The following is a 14,524-nucleotide window of genomic DNA, read 5'->3' as shown; positions in this document are numbered from 1 at the left end:
TGCACAGCGATTTGGCTTTTTGCAGTTAAAACCATTAAAGGCAGTTTTGTTGGTTTGACTGTAAAAGAGCTCAGCTGTATTGTATGAAGTGATGTCCCTCACTCGAGTCGTGCTGCTGAACGTTTTTGTTCTGTTTCCCATTTCAGACGAACGGCGAGTTCTAGCAGCAAACACGTTCAGCGAGCACGCTCGTTTCCTCCACTTGGTGCTCGTTTCATTAACTAACACGGTCTCACATCAATATGGAAAAAATCCACTGAAGTTTGTCTGTAATTATACAAGAGACGCTTGTGTTGTTGGCTTGTGTTCTGATATATGTTTGTGTTTAGATGCACAGCCGACAGACGGCGAGCGTGAGGTGTGGAACCAGGTGAATTCAGTCCTCCAGGAGTCTGAGAGCATTCTGGGAGGCCTGCAGTCTTACAAAGGGGCTGGCCAGGAGATCAGAGATGTAAGGAGAAACGCAGAGACACGGCATGGCGAGGAATCCTGAGTGGAAATCTCTGGATTCATCCCGTGATGCCGAATATGGCAGCTGTCCCGTCACTAACTCCCAAACCGTACGAGCGAGTTATGATGTCGGACTGATGCAAGCGAAGCTTCACGACAGCTTCAGCTGTGTTGGAGCATTTCTACTCCTCACTGTTCTTGGCTTATTGTAATCACATTACACTTGAAGCAGATTTTAGTCACATCAGTGTGCTGTGCATGCAGGGATCACTGAGATCAAAGTTATGGCCTTTTCTGGCTCTCCTTCAGTAACTGAGCTCACAGCAGATTCTCAAAATCTCCACAACATTTGCAGAATCTCGTTACTAAACAGCTGACTGTGAATTCAATCAGCTGCACAGAAGCTGCAAGTCAAGTCCTGCAAATTCTGACTGTAATCAGTCGTCCTGGAGGGGGGGGCTTTGCTGACGCTTCTGTGCAGTTATTAAGTTGTTCACTTTGATTTCAATAGTCTGTGGAACAGAAGAACTGCATACATGGAAAAATATATAAAACTATAATAATAATTAGAGGTGGGAATCACCACACATCCCACGATACGATATTATCACAATACTTAACGCACGATACGATATTATTGCAATTTTTAAAAATATTTTGCGATATTCAGATTCTGTACATAAAGGTAAACTTTATCAATATTCATTTTCTCTAATATCAAAGTCTCACACTCAGTCTTTCTCTCATTTCAGTTTTATTGTTGACAAACTGAACGGTTTGTATTACAGTCTAGTCCAACTTAACTGAATCAACCATCTGGTACAATTATAGCTATTCTGAACTATGCAGTTTATGAAAACTATGCAGCCCCTTCAGCAACTGAAGAATTTGAAAGTAAATTAAAACAAAATATAATTTTACATTAAATAAAAAAGTTTTAAACTTAATTAAAATAAAACATGTCTTAAATTAAAATAAGTAAACTGTCATGTTTATTAAACACATTTGGACAGTGAAGGAATGTCAGGATTCTTGCTCAGAAAAAGGATCAACATGCTCTGAAGTCAGAGCACAAAAACCTTTTTGTAACAAAATATCGATTTCTGCTGTCCCTGTATCCATACATTATTAGCAAACAAAATATCACCATGCTACACAGTATCCATTTTTTTCCCCACCCCTAATAATAACGGACTTTTATTTAAGTGTAACTGTTTCCATCTTTACAGCGAGTGGAGAGGTGCCTGCCACCACACAGCTCAAACTGCTGTGAATGCTCCTGTTATCATACAGAAAGCCTGTTTACATTTTAGATGTGTGTGCGTCACTCCGTGCTGTTGATGCGTGTGACGGTTGATGAGTGTTTCTTTGGTTCCAGGCGATCCAGAACCCCAGTGATCACAGCCTGCAGGAGAAAGCGTGGAACTCCGTCTGCCCGCTGGTCATCAAACTCAAGAGGTTTTACAGCTTCTCCCTCAAACTAGGTGCTGAACAAACGCCTCCTTTGTGTTACTGAACAGGTCACGTTACAGTCAAATTTCTCATTACGTTTAAGATTATGAATAAAGAGAGTGTGTGTGTGTGTTTGTGTGTGCAGAGAAGGCTCTGCAGAGTTTGTTGGAGTCCCTGACGTGTCCGCCCCTCACGCCCACTCAGCACCTGGAGAGGGAGCAGGCGCTGGCCAAACAGTTTGCTGAGATCCTCCACTTCACTCTGCGCTTCGATGAGCTCAAGGTCTGTGGAAACACTCGAGCTGAACTCAGACGCACACACAGTCAGCCTTATCCCGACACCTCGTGTGTTGTACTGTACGGTTTTATCGAACACTGACGTGTGCGTATGTGATGGAGAAATGATGGATTGTCTCTTTGTCTTCCCGTAGATGAGGAATCCTGCCATCCAGAATGACTTCAGCTACTACAGAAGGACCATCAGCAGAAACCAGATAAACAACATGAACGTGAGTCTGGGGAAAATCTTTTCCTGTTTTAGTCAGATTTGTATCTGGAGGACGTACTCGGTCTTTCTCGTGGTGAACCCAAGTCAGGACGAGAACAAACTGATTAGTTTTTTCATCTAAACCTGAAGCCTGATGTTGGCAGTGTAGGCGCTCGTTTCTGCTCAGCAGTGGGAGTAAACCTGAAGCCTCGTGGTTATTTCTGCACCCACAGCTGAACATAGAGAATGAAGTCAACAACGAGATGGCCAACAGGATGTCTCTGTTCTACGCGGAGGCCACGCCCATGCTGAAAACACTCAGCAATGCAACCACCAGCTTTGTGACAGAGGTAAGAGTCCAACACAGCCAGCGACTTCCTCCTTTAACGATGCATTTCATGAAGGTTGTTGAGTCTGTCCTCATAAATGTGACACAAATATCAGCTTTTTTTTGTTTGGTCATTTCCAACTGATTGTTTTCCACAGTGGGTGGATCTGTCACTGTGGTGGATCTGTCACTGTGGTGGATCTGTCACTGTGGTGGATCCGTCACAGTGTGTGGATCCGTCACAGTGTGTGGATCCGTCACAGTGTGTGGAACCGTCACAGTGGGTGGATCCGTCACAGTGGGTGGAACTGTCACAGTGTGTAGATCTATCACAGTGGGTGGATCCCTCACAGTGGGTGGATCCGTCGCAGTGGGTGGATCCGTCGCAGTGTGTGGATCCGTCACAGTGTGTGGATCCGTCACAGTGTGTGGAACTGTCACTGTGGTGGATCTGTCACTGTGGTGGATCCGTCGCAGTGGGTGGATCCGTCACAGTGTGTGGATCCGTCACAGTGTGTGGAACCGTCACAGTGGGTGGATCCATCACAGTGGGTGGAACTGTCACAGTGTGTAGATCTGTCACAGTGGGTGGATCCGTCACAGTGGGTGGATCCGTCACAGTGGGTGGAACTGTCACAGTGGGTGGATCCGTCGCAGTGGGTGGATCCGTCACAGTGGGTGGAACTGTCACAGTGGGTGGATCCGTCGCAGTGGGTGGATCCGTCACAGTGTGTGGATCCGTCACAGTGTGTGGAACTGTCACAGTGGGTTGATCCGTCACAGTGGGTGGAACTGTCACAGTGTGTGGATCTGTCGCAGTGGGTGGATCTGTCGCAGTGGGTGGAACTGTCGCAGTGGGTGGATCCCTCGCAGTGGGTGGATCCGTCACAGTGGGTTGCAGGTCAACCTTCAAACATTATGTTTCAGCTCTTTAGTTTTCTGTGTGTCTGAGACTGTTATTGTCATCGTTGTCACTCACGTTGTAACCAGAAGTATTTTTAATCCTAAACGTGGCGCATGAGAAATGTCACGTTACATCAGGTCGACGCAACGACTCGGATGGCGTGGAGGACACAGAGTTGCCACAGAAGTCTGAATCAAGCTTTAGAGTCAGCAGTTAACCAGACAACATGTCTGTGGACAGGTTCAAACGTCTTTACTGTCGAGTGACCGATGCTGCCTCTTAAACAGGCTAACTCGTTTAGCTAATCTGACCGCGCCATCAAATCAGTGTGGTGTTGTCTCTGCCCTCCTAGTTTAGTCCACCATGAACAGGCAGTGATTCGTATCGAGCTTTTTCACTCTCAGCTAACACACACGCACGCACACACACATGCACACACACACGCACACACAGATTGGATGGACGTTTCATGGGTCCTTGACTCTCAGGATCTTACCTGAGGAGAAACCACAGGTGGAACCATAGACCTTCAGCAGTAGACGAGCTTCTCTGAATACTGAGCCACAGCTTTGATCTTTCAAATGACAAAAAAACACTACATGTGGCACTTTAGTTACTTTATCTTTAGTTACTTTATATTTCTGTGAATGATTTTCTTTTGTTGTTAAGCTGAAGAACAGCAGATTCATGGCCACAGGTCGATGCCTAAAGTTCCTCTTTTATTTCAGGACAACGAGGTTCAAAGTTCCTTTTTGCACTTTTTAATTTCAGGTCTAAAATGATTTTACCCATCAGCCTTTGTAACGATAACATGTGACTTTGTTCAGAACAAGACGCTTCCACTGGAGAACACAACAGACTGTCTCAGCACCATGGCCAGCGTCTGTAAAGTCATGCTCGAGACGCCGTGAGTCTCTCACACACACACACACACACACACACACACACACACACACACACACACACACACACACACACGTAAATCATTAAACTCCTCCTCCTCTCGTGTGCGTGCAGAGAGTATTCGAGTCGTTTCAGCAGTGAGGACACGCTCTTGTTTTGCATGAGGGTCATGGTTGGAGTCATCATTCTGTATGACCACGTCCACCCCAACGGCGCCTTCAACAAGTCCTCCAAGATAGATGTAAGACACACACACACACACACACACACACACACACACACACACACACACACACACACACACACAGTATTGTAAGTCATTGCTGACATCATTGATTTGTCTTCAGATGAAAGGCTGCATAAAAGTCCTGAAGGACCAGCCAGCAGACAACGTAGAAGGTCTCCTGAATGCACTCAAGTAGGTTCACAGCTCGCCTTTGATGCCGAGTGTTCCTGTGTGGGTTTGATTCTGACTCATGCTATGTACCAGTTTTGGCTGTGAAAGTTATGAGAGGTTGTATGTGTGCCTGCCGAGGTAAAGCCGAACTGTAACCATTTCCACACAGTTTCCTTAAAAACCACCTCTGCTGAAAGCAAATATCCGGTTGGACATCTGGTCTTTGCAAAAGGGAGCTGGCAGGTGTGTGATGTCACACTGGGTTGGTTGGTACAGGTGATAGTCAGGTGTATTTGAAGCCAGCGAGCAGGTTTAGGTGGCTGCACACGTCTCCAGCTCCCTCATCATCTAACCCAGAGTCCCCGACCAGTTTATGTCCGGTGATATTTTCACAGACCGGACTTTGAGGTGTCGCGGATAAATACAACAAAATAAAACCAGTATCAAAAAAAAAGATTTATTCATAACACCCAGGGAAACCGAGTTAACAATAAAAACACTAAAAAAACAAATTTCACACCTGAGCCTCAACTCTGACGTCCGGATTCCTAACGAATCACAGACCGGTGCTGGCCCGGGGGCCCGCTGGTCTAAACCACAGCAGAGTGAACGAGTTTCCTGAACCGTGGGAGGTTTCCTGACCTGATTCTCACAGAACTGTCCAAACTACATGTGTGAAAATCACTTTTGTGTTTGTCAGCAAGAACTCCTCGATGTTTTCATTGGTGCATTAACTCCGACTCCTTTTTTCTCCTCAGGTTCACCACAAAACACCTGAATGACGAGACCACTCCGAAGAACATCCGGACGATGCTCCAGTAATATTCCTTCTCTCTTATATAAATATATATAAATAGATATGAAGAGGATCACTGACCTCAGATAAGATGTATATGTTTACATTATTTAAAGAGTCGATGTTAATACTTTTGTGTATTTGCATAGTGATTCCCTCCAAGTTACTGAAGCCTGCAGATCATGATCACGCTGTGCAAACAGAAAGAAGCTCGAGCGGTCAGAGCACAGATGATGGTTGCCTCTCAGCCTTACATGTACTGAGCTTTGCGAGCACTCACAGATAAAGATCCCAGGCAGCAGAAAACGTCCTTTAAAATGTACTTTTTAAATTTTTTATTTGGAACTGTGGCCATCAAACTGTTTCTCCTCAAATCCAGACAGACACTGAAGATATTTCATCTTCACGTGTCGACTCGCGCACAATGAGATGCACAATCATTCTAATCGTTTGTGTCACCGTGAAGGGCTGAAGACTAAAGCAGCGGGCGACGTTTCACTAAGAGCACCTCGGTGTGTTCTCTCTCTTCTCTGTGTTCAAACTCCAGCAGCCTTTGAATTAAACCCACTGTGAACATGAAACCTGACTTTGCACGTCCAGTGAGATCCAGCGTGTCAAAGCTGAGGCGACTGATGAGACGTCACTGAACCCACCGCGTTTTACTCAGTCGTGTTTGACTTGCGTGACAATAATTGTGTGCTTTCCGTCTTCTGAGTGACTTTTAATCTGCGAGGCTTTGCTGTTGAACTTTCTTTAAAAGAAAAGCCAAAAATGTCTTTAATTCTGAATAAATTCTGTTTTTCTTGGAAGGATTTCCACTTTTGTTTTTGAGTCTCTTTGAGGAAAGTAACGTTTCTCCTGGACTGGGAGGAAATGTGTCCAGATTGTTTTTGATCATGTGTAAATTCATCAAAGTCTTCTGAGCAATTCCAAGACTCAGCCTGAGAAGACAAACTCAAATCAAACATCGGTTGTTGTCACTGATCTGTAGCTCGTTCTTCTAAAACGCTCTGCTGTCGCTTTAGAAGAACGCTTCTCTCTGATTTTGGGGGATTTGGTTTCGAGCCTGCTCACAGTCGGTTGGACAATCTGTGCTTTAATTTTAGTTTTAGTTCATTTGTGCTGTCATCTGATCACCGGTGCATCAGGACAGCACGTCTATGAATCCTCGTGCACAGCAGTCAACTTTCACTGTTCAACTGCTGTACGCTCTGTTGTTGGAGCCTTTTTACACCGCGACCTAATTACAGTAATAACTGTGTCATCCACCGAGTGACGATTAACCCCTGTGGTGTCCGTGGCTCACTGCAAAGCGCCACGTTTGCCTTAAAATCTGCCGCAGGCCGCCACGTGTTAGGACGTAACCTGTGAAACATCCAGTTTTACTTTATTTTGAATCCAAAAGCCATAAATACACTCTGGTCTCTAACGTTCATCCTCTGATGAGTTAACAGTAAATTAACCATCTTTCATATAAGTTTCTTTCTCTCGTATTTAGTAATATATATACACACATTTTGGACGCCATGTTTCTATGAAAGCTCGTTTGAAGCCGGCTGTGCGTATGAGAGATATTTCATATCTGACTGAAGTGGATTTTTTTATTATTATTAATAAAAAAAGACATTGTCTGTCATAATTGATGCACACGAGGCTTCCCTCTTTGCCCAACATGCTGTGTGTTGACAAGTTGCTTTGAATACTGATCAAAATCAGTTACTTTGTCTCAAACTGACATTTACTGTTTAGTATTTCTGTTCAGACTCACTGGTGTTAGAAATGCTTTTGCTGTGTTGTTGCATATTGAATGGGACGTGTGGACTGGATAATAAAGGTGGTACATTTCTTACACACATCGTTTGTTTTGGCGTTCTTGTGTTACAGCTGATTATAACTCAGCAGTTTAAACTGAAGTGTTCATGTTAGAAGTATTAAAACCTCTGTATATAAATGCAGCTTTAAGTTTTTCAGATTTTAAAGTCTTGTTGTTTTTAAATTTGGGTAAATATTTGGACAGACGTGTGAGCTCGTCTCATTAGCATGGTGCATTTGTAATGTGCTGATCTGGGCAACAAGTAGACTTTATATATATTGGTGTCTATTATTATCAGAGCTGCTGGAGTCATAAAATCATCAGGAAATTATTAATTGTTGTAATAAATCAAGTGCGTATAATCTCAATTTTTTTGTAGACTCTTACAGGGTTGGAGGGGTTGGGTTTTTTTTGGGTGGGGGGGTTCTAAGTTAATTTGCCCATCCCGTCTGTTAACACAGTACTAATACAGAAATACGTTAGAATTACTGTCTACAAATGGGTGACATTGTCTCTTTGTCATTTCTCTTATAGAATTAAATGTCAAATATTTTCCTAATGATCCATCTGTCTACATCAGGTCAGGGTCACACGCTGCATGTGCAGAAAGATTGAAGCTCCAGGTCTTGAGGTTGCAGACTGTACTTCTGTTTTCCTCCAGGAGGGGGCGATCTACTTCTTCTCTTGCGAATGTGATGCAGACGCAGTCCAGGGCTGAGCCTCAAACAGGGGCGCACCTACAGTCAGTGAATACAGTTTTTAGGACTGGTAACACCTCCACCACTTCTCACACACACTGTTCCTCCTCTGCTTCTCAGACTCTTTGCAGTTTTAGTTCAGTGCTGATTGTACACTGTGGACAGGCTTAAATCAATCAAATTATATCACACCAGTACACCATAGATCAGAGCTATACACAATAGATTCTTAGGATTTTATAAATCCACGCCTCCCTTGATCCTGGAGTTTAAGAAACATCTGCTTAATTATTTGCTTTTTAAAAAAACAAATCAAAAAACAAGATTAGTTTGTTCGCCTTCATAAACTGAAGAATCAGTTCTGAGCATTTTCCATTCTTAAGCTAAATTTTACCCACTCAGTGTTTCTTCTGCTACGAAGCAGATCGCTCATGTTAAGTAATATTTCACCAAGACCAGGTTAGAAGTGTGATGCCGGCTGCATATGTAAATATCAGTCACTATTCAGACATGACATTGTCCATTAGGGACAGGCTGGGGTGGGTTGCAAAGCAGTTTGCAGATGTGCCACAATTGTTAGGCTAAAGCAAAACATGCCCTATATGAGACCTACCTAACTTTTTATACAAGCGCACAAAGAGTATATTAATATTTTGCAGTACAGAGTAAATGATTAAGCTCCTCTCAGTGAAACTGCACGCAGTCACTTTCCTGCAGAAGCTTTTGAACCTGCAGTTTGTCCTGAGGGGGTTTCTTGTTGATGTGGGGTTACATCATACTCAGCCCAGAGGAACAGCAGGAACTGTGAAAACTTACTGGGAACGCTCCTGTGTGAACGCTGGAACACCCTGAGCGCTTCCACACTCAGCCGAGGCACCGGCGTCCTCGCCGGCTTCGGACGGATCCCGGCGTTCCACTGGGATAAGTGGAGAAGGCTCTCAGCAGACTCCCCAATGACGGGGTCAGCGATACTGCGCGATGTCCATGTGGGGTGAGTTTGTGTCTGATCACGAGGAAGACTGGGGGGTCTGCTGCTGGAGCTGAGGAACATCTGAAAGAAGAGATGTGATAGTAACACAGTAAGTGTGGTATGTTGTATAGTGCAAACCCAGATCTTAAATAAATATACAGTAATTCCACCAAGGCCTGAATATTAGATGCAGCAGTGTCCTCTATTTCACCCTCTCCTCCACCCTTCCCACCATCATCAGCATAATTTGCCTCCCGCTGTGCAAATGCTGTTCCATAATGCATGATGCCTGCTGGATGCACAGTCTCCAGGGGTTTGTCTCCGTTTATTATCTCCCTGTGATTAAGACAAGGAGGTCACAGCCATATGGCACTGATGATGAATGGGGAGGGGTTTACCAGCGATTTGGCTTTGCGTAGTTTATAATTTGCTTCAGAGAGTGTTTTCTTTTTCCCATCATCCGCCTTTGATGTGTTAGTGCAGCAGGTGGAGGCGCTGTTGTTTCTCATCTGCCTGGAGAAAGACAGCAGAGTCGGTAAAGGGGAACGATTATGCATGATAACGACATCAGTTTATCTACAAGTGAACGCTGTGAGGAAACTGCTCAGCCCTCAGACAGTTGTGAGGCAGAAATCGCCCCAACCACCACCTGTTCAAACCTTCTGATGGGGCAGCCAATAACATGAAAGTCGAAAACTGAGAATCATGAAAAATTACTGAAGTGCAAATTAATCAACTATTAAGTCCAGGCAACACCTGCTGACTCCTGCACTGCCACTCTAAGGTGAGTAAGGGTTCCTCCAAGAGCTCTAAATAAATTAAAATGCCCTCCTGCAACATCCTGGTCTTTGGGTTCTCCCAGACCTGAAAAACACCATGATGAAAGCACGGTGTGAAGAAAAACCTCTGATGCTACCCTCTCTCCACAAGCAAGTCTAAAATTTCCCGGACGAGCCCCCAAATATGACGTAACCCAGCTCAAACGTTTCTAGTTCCTTTGTGGATATAATGTTGATATAATAAATATTGGTCCCCATTTGAACCATAAACAAGGACAAAGCAGTTTGTGCTTTAGAGGATGTCTACTCTATGACTGATACGTTTCTTTCACATATTGTCTGGTTAAAAAACACCGAGGCATTCATCTGGAGCTGTCAAAGCTCTTTGTGTTGTTAATGTCCATCATTTATATCCATTTTGGCAGATGGCTTGGTTCTGCTGTAGGTCTCTTCCTGTTGAATGGAAACTTTTTCTCTCCACAGACACCTCGTGCATGCTAACAGGACACTGTTTGGGATTTATAATATTTTTAATGCCAAACGCACCTGTTCTTATAGAGCACTTTTCTACTCAAAGCACTTGTTCCCACTATGCTATTTCTCTCTGCAATTTAAACACATTCATACTCCAACAGATGCACTACAGAGCGTCTTAGGGTTAGTGTCGTGCCCAAGGATATTTGGCAGACTGGACCAGACGGGGCTCAAATCACCAACCTTCCAATTAGTAGGTGACCCACTCTCCCACCTGAGCTACAGCCACCGTGGGGCCGTCACTATAAAGAACCTTAAAGCCTCATTAATGCCAGACGTGATTCAGCAAATGTTCCCTGCCGTCTTACGCTCTCAGCGCCTGTTCGATGGGGTCCAGATTGTCCAGGTAGTTGAAGCGCAGTGTGTCTTTGGGACGTCTGTCAGAGTCTCTCCATGGTGGGGGTGCACCTGGCTGCTTCTCCTTTCTCAGTCTCGTGCTGGAGCTGCTTCCAGGTTGCTGCTTGGTGGATGCTGGACACTCCTCCAACCTGACAGCTGCTATTTCTGACGGCTCTTTGTGACCACGGCTTTCTGCTGCGACATCTGGAACCACAAACTGCTGCTGCGATGAAGCACCCTGGGAAAAAAAGGGTCTTTTATTTTGTTTTGTTTTTGAAAGCTAGATTTTAATAATGTTATTTTGTCTTATCGAGTTGTTAAACAAAGGTAGGATAATTGTTTAAATCTCTTCTGGATCTCCTGACCTGCAGGACGCTCAGACGCAGCTCCTGGACTGTCTGGATGTAGTGTCTCTTCCAGACGCCCTGTTCGAATGGTGTCGGGGAGGAGCTGAGGAGCCAGCCGAGCCTCAGACACTTGGGCATCCACAGCTGGTCCAGCTCCACAATGCTCTTCCACTGCCAGCTCACCTGCGCATGGAGGATCGAATCATTCATTGACTTCTTCACAAGAACAAGGGTCAAAACTTCACGTCACTCCCCATTAATGAATCCACGTGTACCTGAGCACATCGACAGAGGCTGCGTGGGTCCAGGAAGGAGAAGAGATACAGGGAGAGGGCTCTGGGCAGCAGGCAGGTGAAGTCTGCGGCCTGCAGGGGGAGCTGTCTGCTCACACTGAGGCTCAGGAACCTGAGCTGCTCCACTGAACAGCTCAACACCAAGTCCTGCAGCACCGCCTTCCTCTGACTGTCAGACCACCTGTCAAACTGGTAAAGACATGAAAGAAAAGCCGTCTTCAGCAGTGAGCGCAGCATGGTTTCTAACTGTGAGCTTCAGCTCACGCTGGGATCACTGTGAGGGCGCATTAGGTGCTTCTTCATTCATCTGCTTACACATACCCACTTTGCTAGAAGGCTTCGTCTCTCTTCAAACACCTACAATGAGACAACAGTGACAAAGGTTAACAACTATAGTATCCAGAGTATTTCGTTTTAAAGTTTTTAGTTGTTTAATCTTTTGAGGAACTTGGTGTTTATGGAAGACCAACACCGTCAAACAGAAAACAAGGAAATGAGCCGATGTTGTTCAAGCTTCCACAGTAAAGCAAAGCCGGCCGTTGTTCTTCTGACAGTGAGGGCTGTCACAGCTGATCCACAAATAATCAGAAGCTCAGCTCACAAAACACTTAATGACAGCGCCTCTGTTTACATAATGAAGCAGGACCAATGCAACCAGTACACAGATACAAATAAATGAATGAATGCATTTCATTAAAAGGAATTTCTTTAAAAAAAACTATAAAGTAAAAAAACAAATATGCATATTAATTTAGATATTATTGCCTGACTATATCATCCACGGACATTATTATGAATTCCTGCTTTGTGACTGTTTACTAAACACATCATATGTTAAAAAAAATTAAATCAAATTGCCGGCATAAACAGGAAGCAATAATTTAAAGAAAAATTAAAATCTAAGGTTTATTTATTTAAATAATTAGTCATTAAGAAACATTTGCTTCATATAAACTGAATGTATGCCAATAAAGTAAATTCAATTTAGATGTAATCAAATTATTTTATTGTGGCTAATTTTGGGGGGTTTCATGAGTGCATTAAGCAAACACCTGGTCCTGCAAGCACAGGCTGAAACAGAAATCTCACTGCAGCGAAGTGAACGTTTAAAAAGAAGCTGAGAGTCGCTCGACTCCACTGTTAGAGTTGTTTTATGTACTCAGTTCTGTACGTTTGTGTACTTCACCAGCTTTAACACAGAAATCTACATTTTGTCACACGTTCATCAAAAGCTGTAGTTAGTTTTACTTTCTACAATACTGCTGTACAGCTTATAAAAGTTGCTGAAACTATTAACAGCCACCCTTTGGCTGACGGCACAGTTTCAGTGTAGCTGATGTGACCTTGCTGTTGGCCCGGGGGTTGTTCAGAGGAGTCCAGGTGCTCAGTTTGGTCTCCGCACAGCTTGCAAAAGATCTTGTTGCAAGTGCCATCACAGAGTGCGTCACAAAGATGCTCTAGAATACAAAAACAGTAACTGCTCCTCAGGTATGTATTGCTTTTTCTTACATTGTGTACATGTGTGTACATGAAGCAGTAGTGCCTAACAGTTTCATGTTTGTAAAATCCAGCCAACACTAACACAGTCCTGCGGTGCTTCACTCACCCGCAGCTCCTCAGCTCAGCTCGCAGAAAGAAATTCAGCTCCAAACTCACTTTGCGCGCTCGGCCCGGCCGTGGTGTCCACACACTTCTTTCTTTCTCCTACTGCCCCGTGGATAGTTTACTTGTTTCCATAGTAACTGTGAGTGTACGCTCTCCTGCCTGTCACAGCCCGTGACACACATGGAGGCGGTGATGTGGGTGCAGAGAAAACCACAGAGTAGTTCGTGCGCAGCGCGCAGTGTGCGGGCCTCACCCGCTCTAATGATGACAGACGTGGTGCAGAAGTCCTGACACTGCAGTTACTATAAAGACCATCTGCTCCGCATCGGCTGACACAGCAACCAAAGAAAGACAGAAAAACAAAGCATTATTATTTACTGTTTATAAGCCCGGACAAACGAATCTGTTTACGGAGGAATAACCAACAGTTGGTGTGTAGTTAGAATCATAAACCAACAGCATCTTCAGAGCTGTGTCTGCTGTGTCCCGCAGTCCTCCTTCACGCTTTCACTCCCAGCAGTCTCACAAGTTTCTGATTCAAAGCCTGCTCGTTCTCGGATGGGCGGTCGCGCGCAACGAGGACAGAAAACCTGCTGCGAAGAAAAACGGAGAACTGCGTCAAGTTAGACACGCAGGAGTGGAACCGGAAACAAGAGCCCCGTGCCTTCAGAGTAATAGTTCACTCTTTATTGGACTGACGAAGAAACGTTTGTTTCACTGGAAAAGCAAAGACACCAAGAAGTCTTTCAACGTCTCTCTGACGAGATTTAAAGATTTGTCCTTCTCTCCGTCTTTCTGCGAGCCGCTTAAACCTGACCTGTGACCTGTCAGCATGAAACAAGTCACCTAACACAGCCGCTGTTTTCTCTACACATAACAGACAGGACGTCAGCAAAGAAGCAGTTTTAAATATATGTTTAAGCACTAAGCACTAGCAACCAGTCGCAAAAGCATATTTGGTCCCAAAAATTTAGCTGAACCTACAAACGCCACCGACAGCAACACAGTTTGGCACCAAACGATTACTTTGCACCATTAAGATGATTCCCAAAGAGCTGTTAGCTGGAAACTATCACAGTAAAACCAAAAACCAGCCATATTACACAAATTCAGAATTGTTACTACACAAATGTCTTAATGTAAACTTAAGAGCACAACTGTTTGGCTTTAACTATGTACTCGCTGGATTATATCATTTTGAAAACTAGACACGTGGAGGACAAACAGGAAGCTGTCAGCCAAAACCATCTGCAGCAGATCCCAATATCTAAACGTCATGTCCTTAAGAAACAAGGGGAAAAATCCACCCAAGACCTGACACGGGATCTGAGAGATGCATCTGGAGCTTCAGATAATCCGTCTGTTCACTGACGCTTCATCAGAAATGCTTTCAGTTGAAGGGCGGCTGCCAAGAAGCCATTGTTCAGGAA

General features: G+C 44.4%; 2 protein-coding genes across 4 annotated transcripts in view; one reads left to right on the top strand and one right to left on the bottom strand.

The window, feature by feature from the left end:
* Positions 1–7,567, top strand: part of fam49a (family with sequence similarity 49 member A) — a 34,398-nt gene extending 26,831 nt beyond the window's left edge. For both annotated transcript variants that reach the window (XM_087852674.1, XM_087852675.1), the window contains exons 4-12: positions 330–451; positions 1,829–1,934; positions 2,048–2,184; positions 2,333–2,410; positions 2,622–2,738; positions 4,448–4,527; positions 4,638–4,764; positions 4,871–4,941; positions 5,679–7,567. In XM_087852674.1, the coding sequence (XP_087708800.1) occupies positions 330–451; positions 1,829–1,934; positions 2,048–2,184; positions 2,333–2,410; positions 2,622–2,738; positions 4,448–4,527; positions 4,638–4,764; positions 4,871–4,941; positions 5,679–5,742 (902 nt within the window). In that variant the 3' untranslated portion in view covers positions 5,743–7,567. The remainder of the gene's footprint in view (positions 1–329; positions 452–1,828; positions 1,935–2,047; positions 2,185–2,332; positions 2,411–2,621; positions 2,739–4,447; positions 4,528–4,637; positions 4,765–4,870; positions 4,942–5,678) is intronic.
* fbxo16 (F-box protein 16) lies at positions 5,467–13,668 on the bottom strand. Of its 2 annotated transcripts, XM_087852673.1 has the most exons (9): positions 13,096–13,668; positions 12,833–12,946; positions 11,811–11,846; positions 11,472–11,678; positions 11,215–11,379; positions 10,819–11,087; positions 9,596–9,710; positions 9,044–9,278; positions 5,467–8,266 (listed from the first exon to the last, which is right to left on the bottom strand). In XM_087852673.1, the coding sequence occupies exons 2-9, from the start codon at positions 12,920–12,922 to the stop codon at positions 8,202–8,204; spliced, it is 1,182 nt and encodes a 393-aa protein (XP_087708799.1). In that variant the 5' UTR covers positions 12,923–12,946; positions 13,096–13,668; the 3' UTR covers positions 5,467–8,201. The 2 variants fall into 2 exon arrangements, with proteins under 2 accessions (XP_087708799.1, XP_087708798.1); XM_087852672.1 differs by lacking the exon at positions 5,467–8,266 and having other exon boundaries at positions 8,931–9,278.
* Between the last annotated feature and the right edge of the window lie 856 nt (positions 13,669–14,524).

Source organism: Neolamprologus brichardi, chromosome 15, assembly GCF_056152115.1.
Source record: "Neolamprologus brichardi isolate AB-2024 chromosome 15, ASM5615211v1, whole genome shotgun sequence".
NCBI classification, from domain to species: Eukaryota; Metazoa; Chordata; class Actinopteri; order Cichliformes; family Cichlidae; genus Neolamprologus; species Neolamprologus brichardi.
The sequence above is the reverse complement of the archived record's forward strand: the minus strand, read 5'-3'. Positions and strand labels throughout refer to the sequence as shown.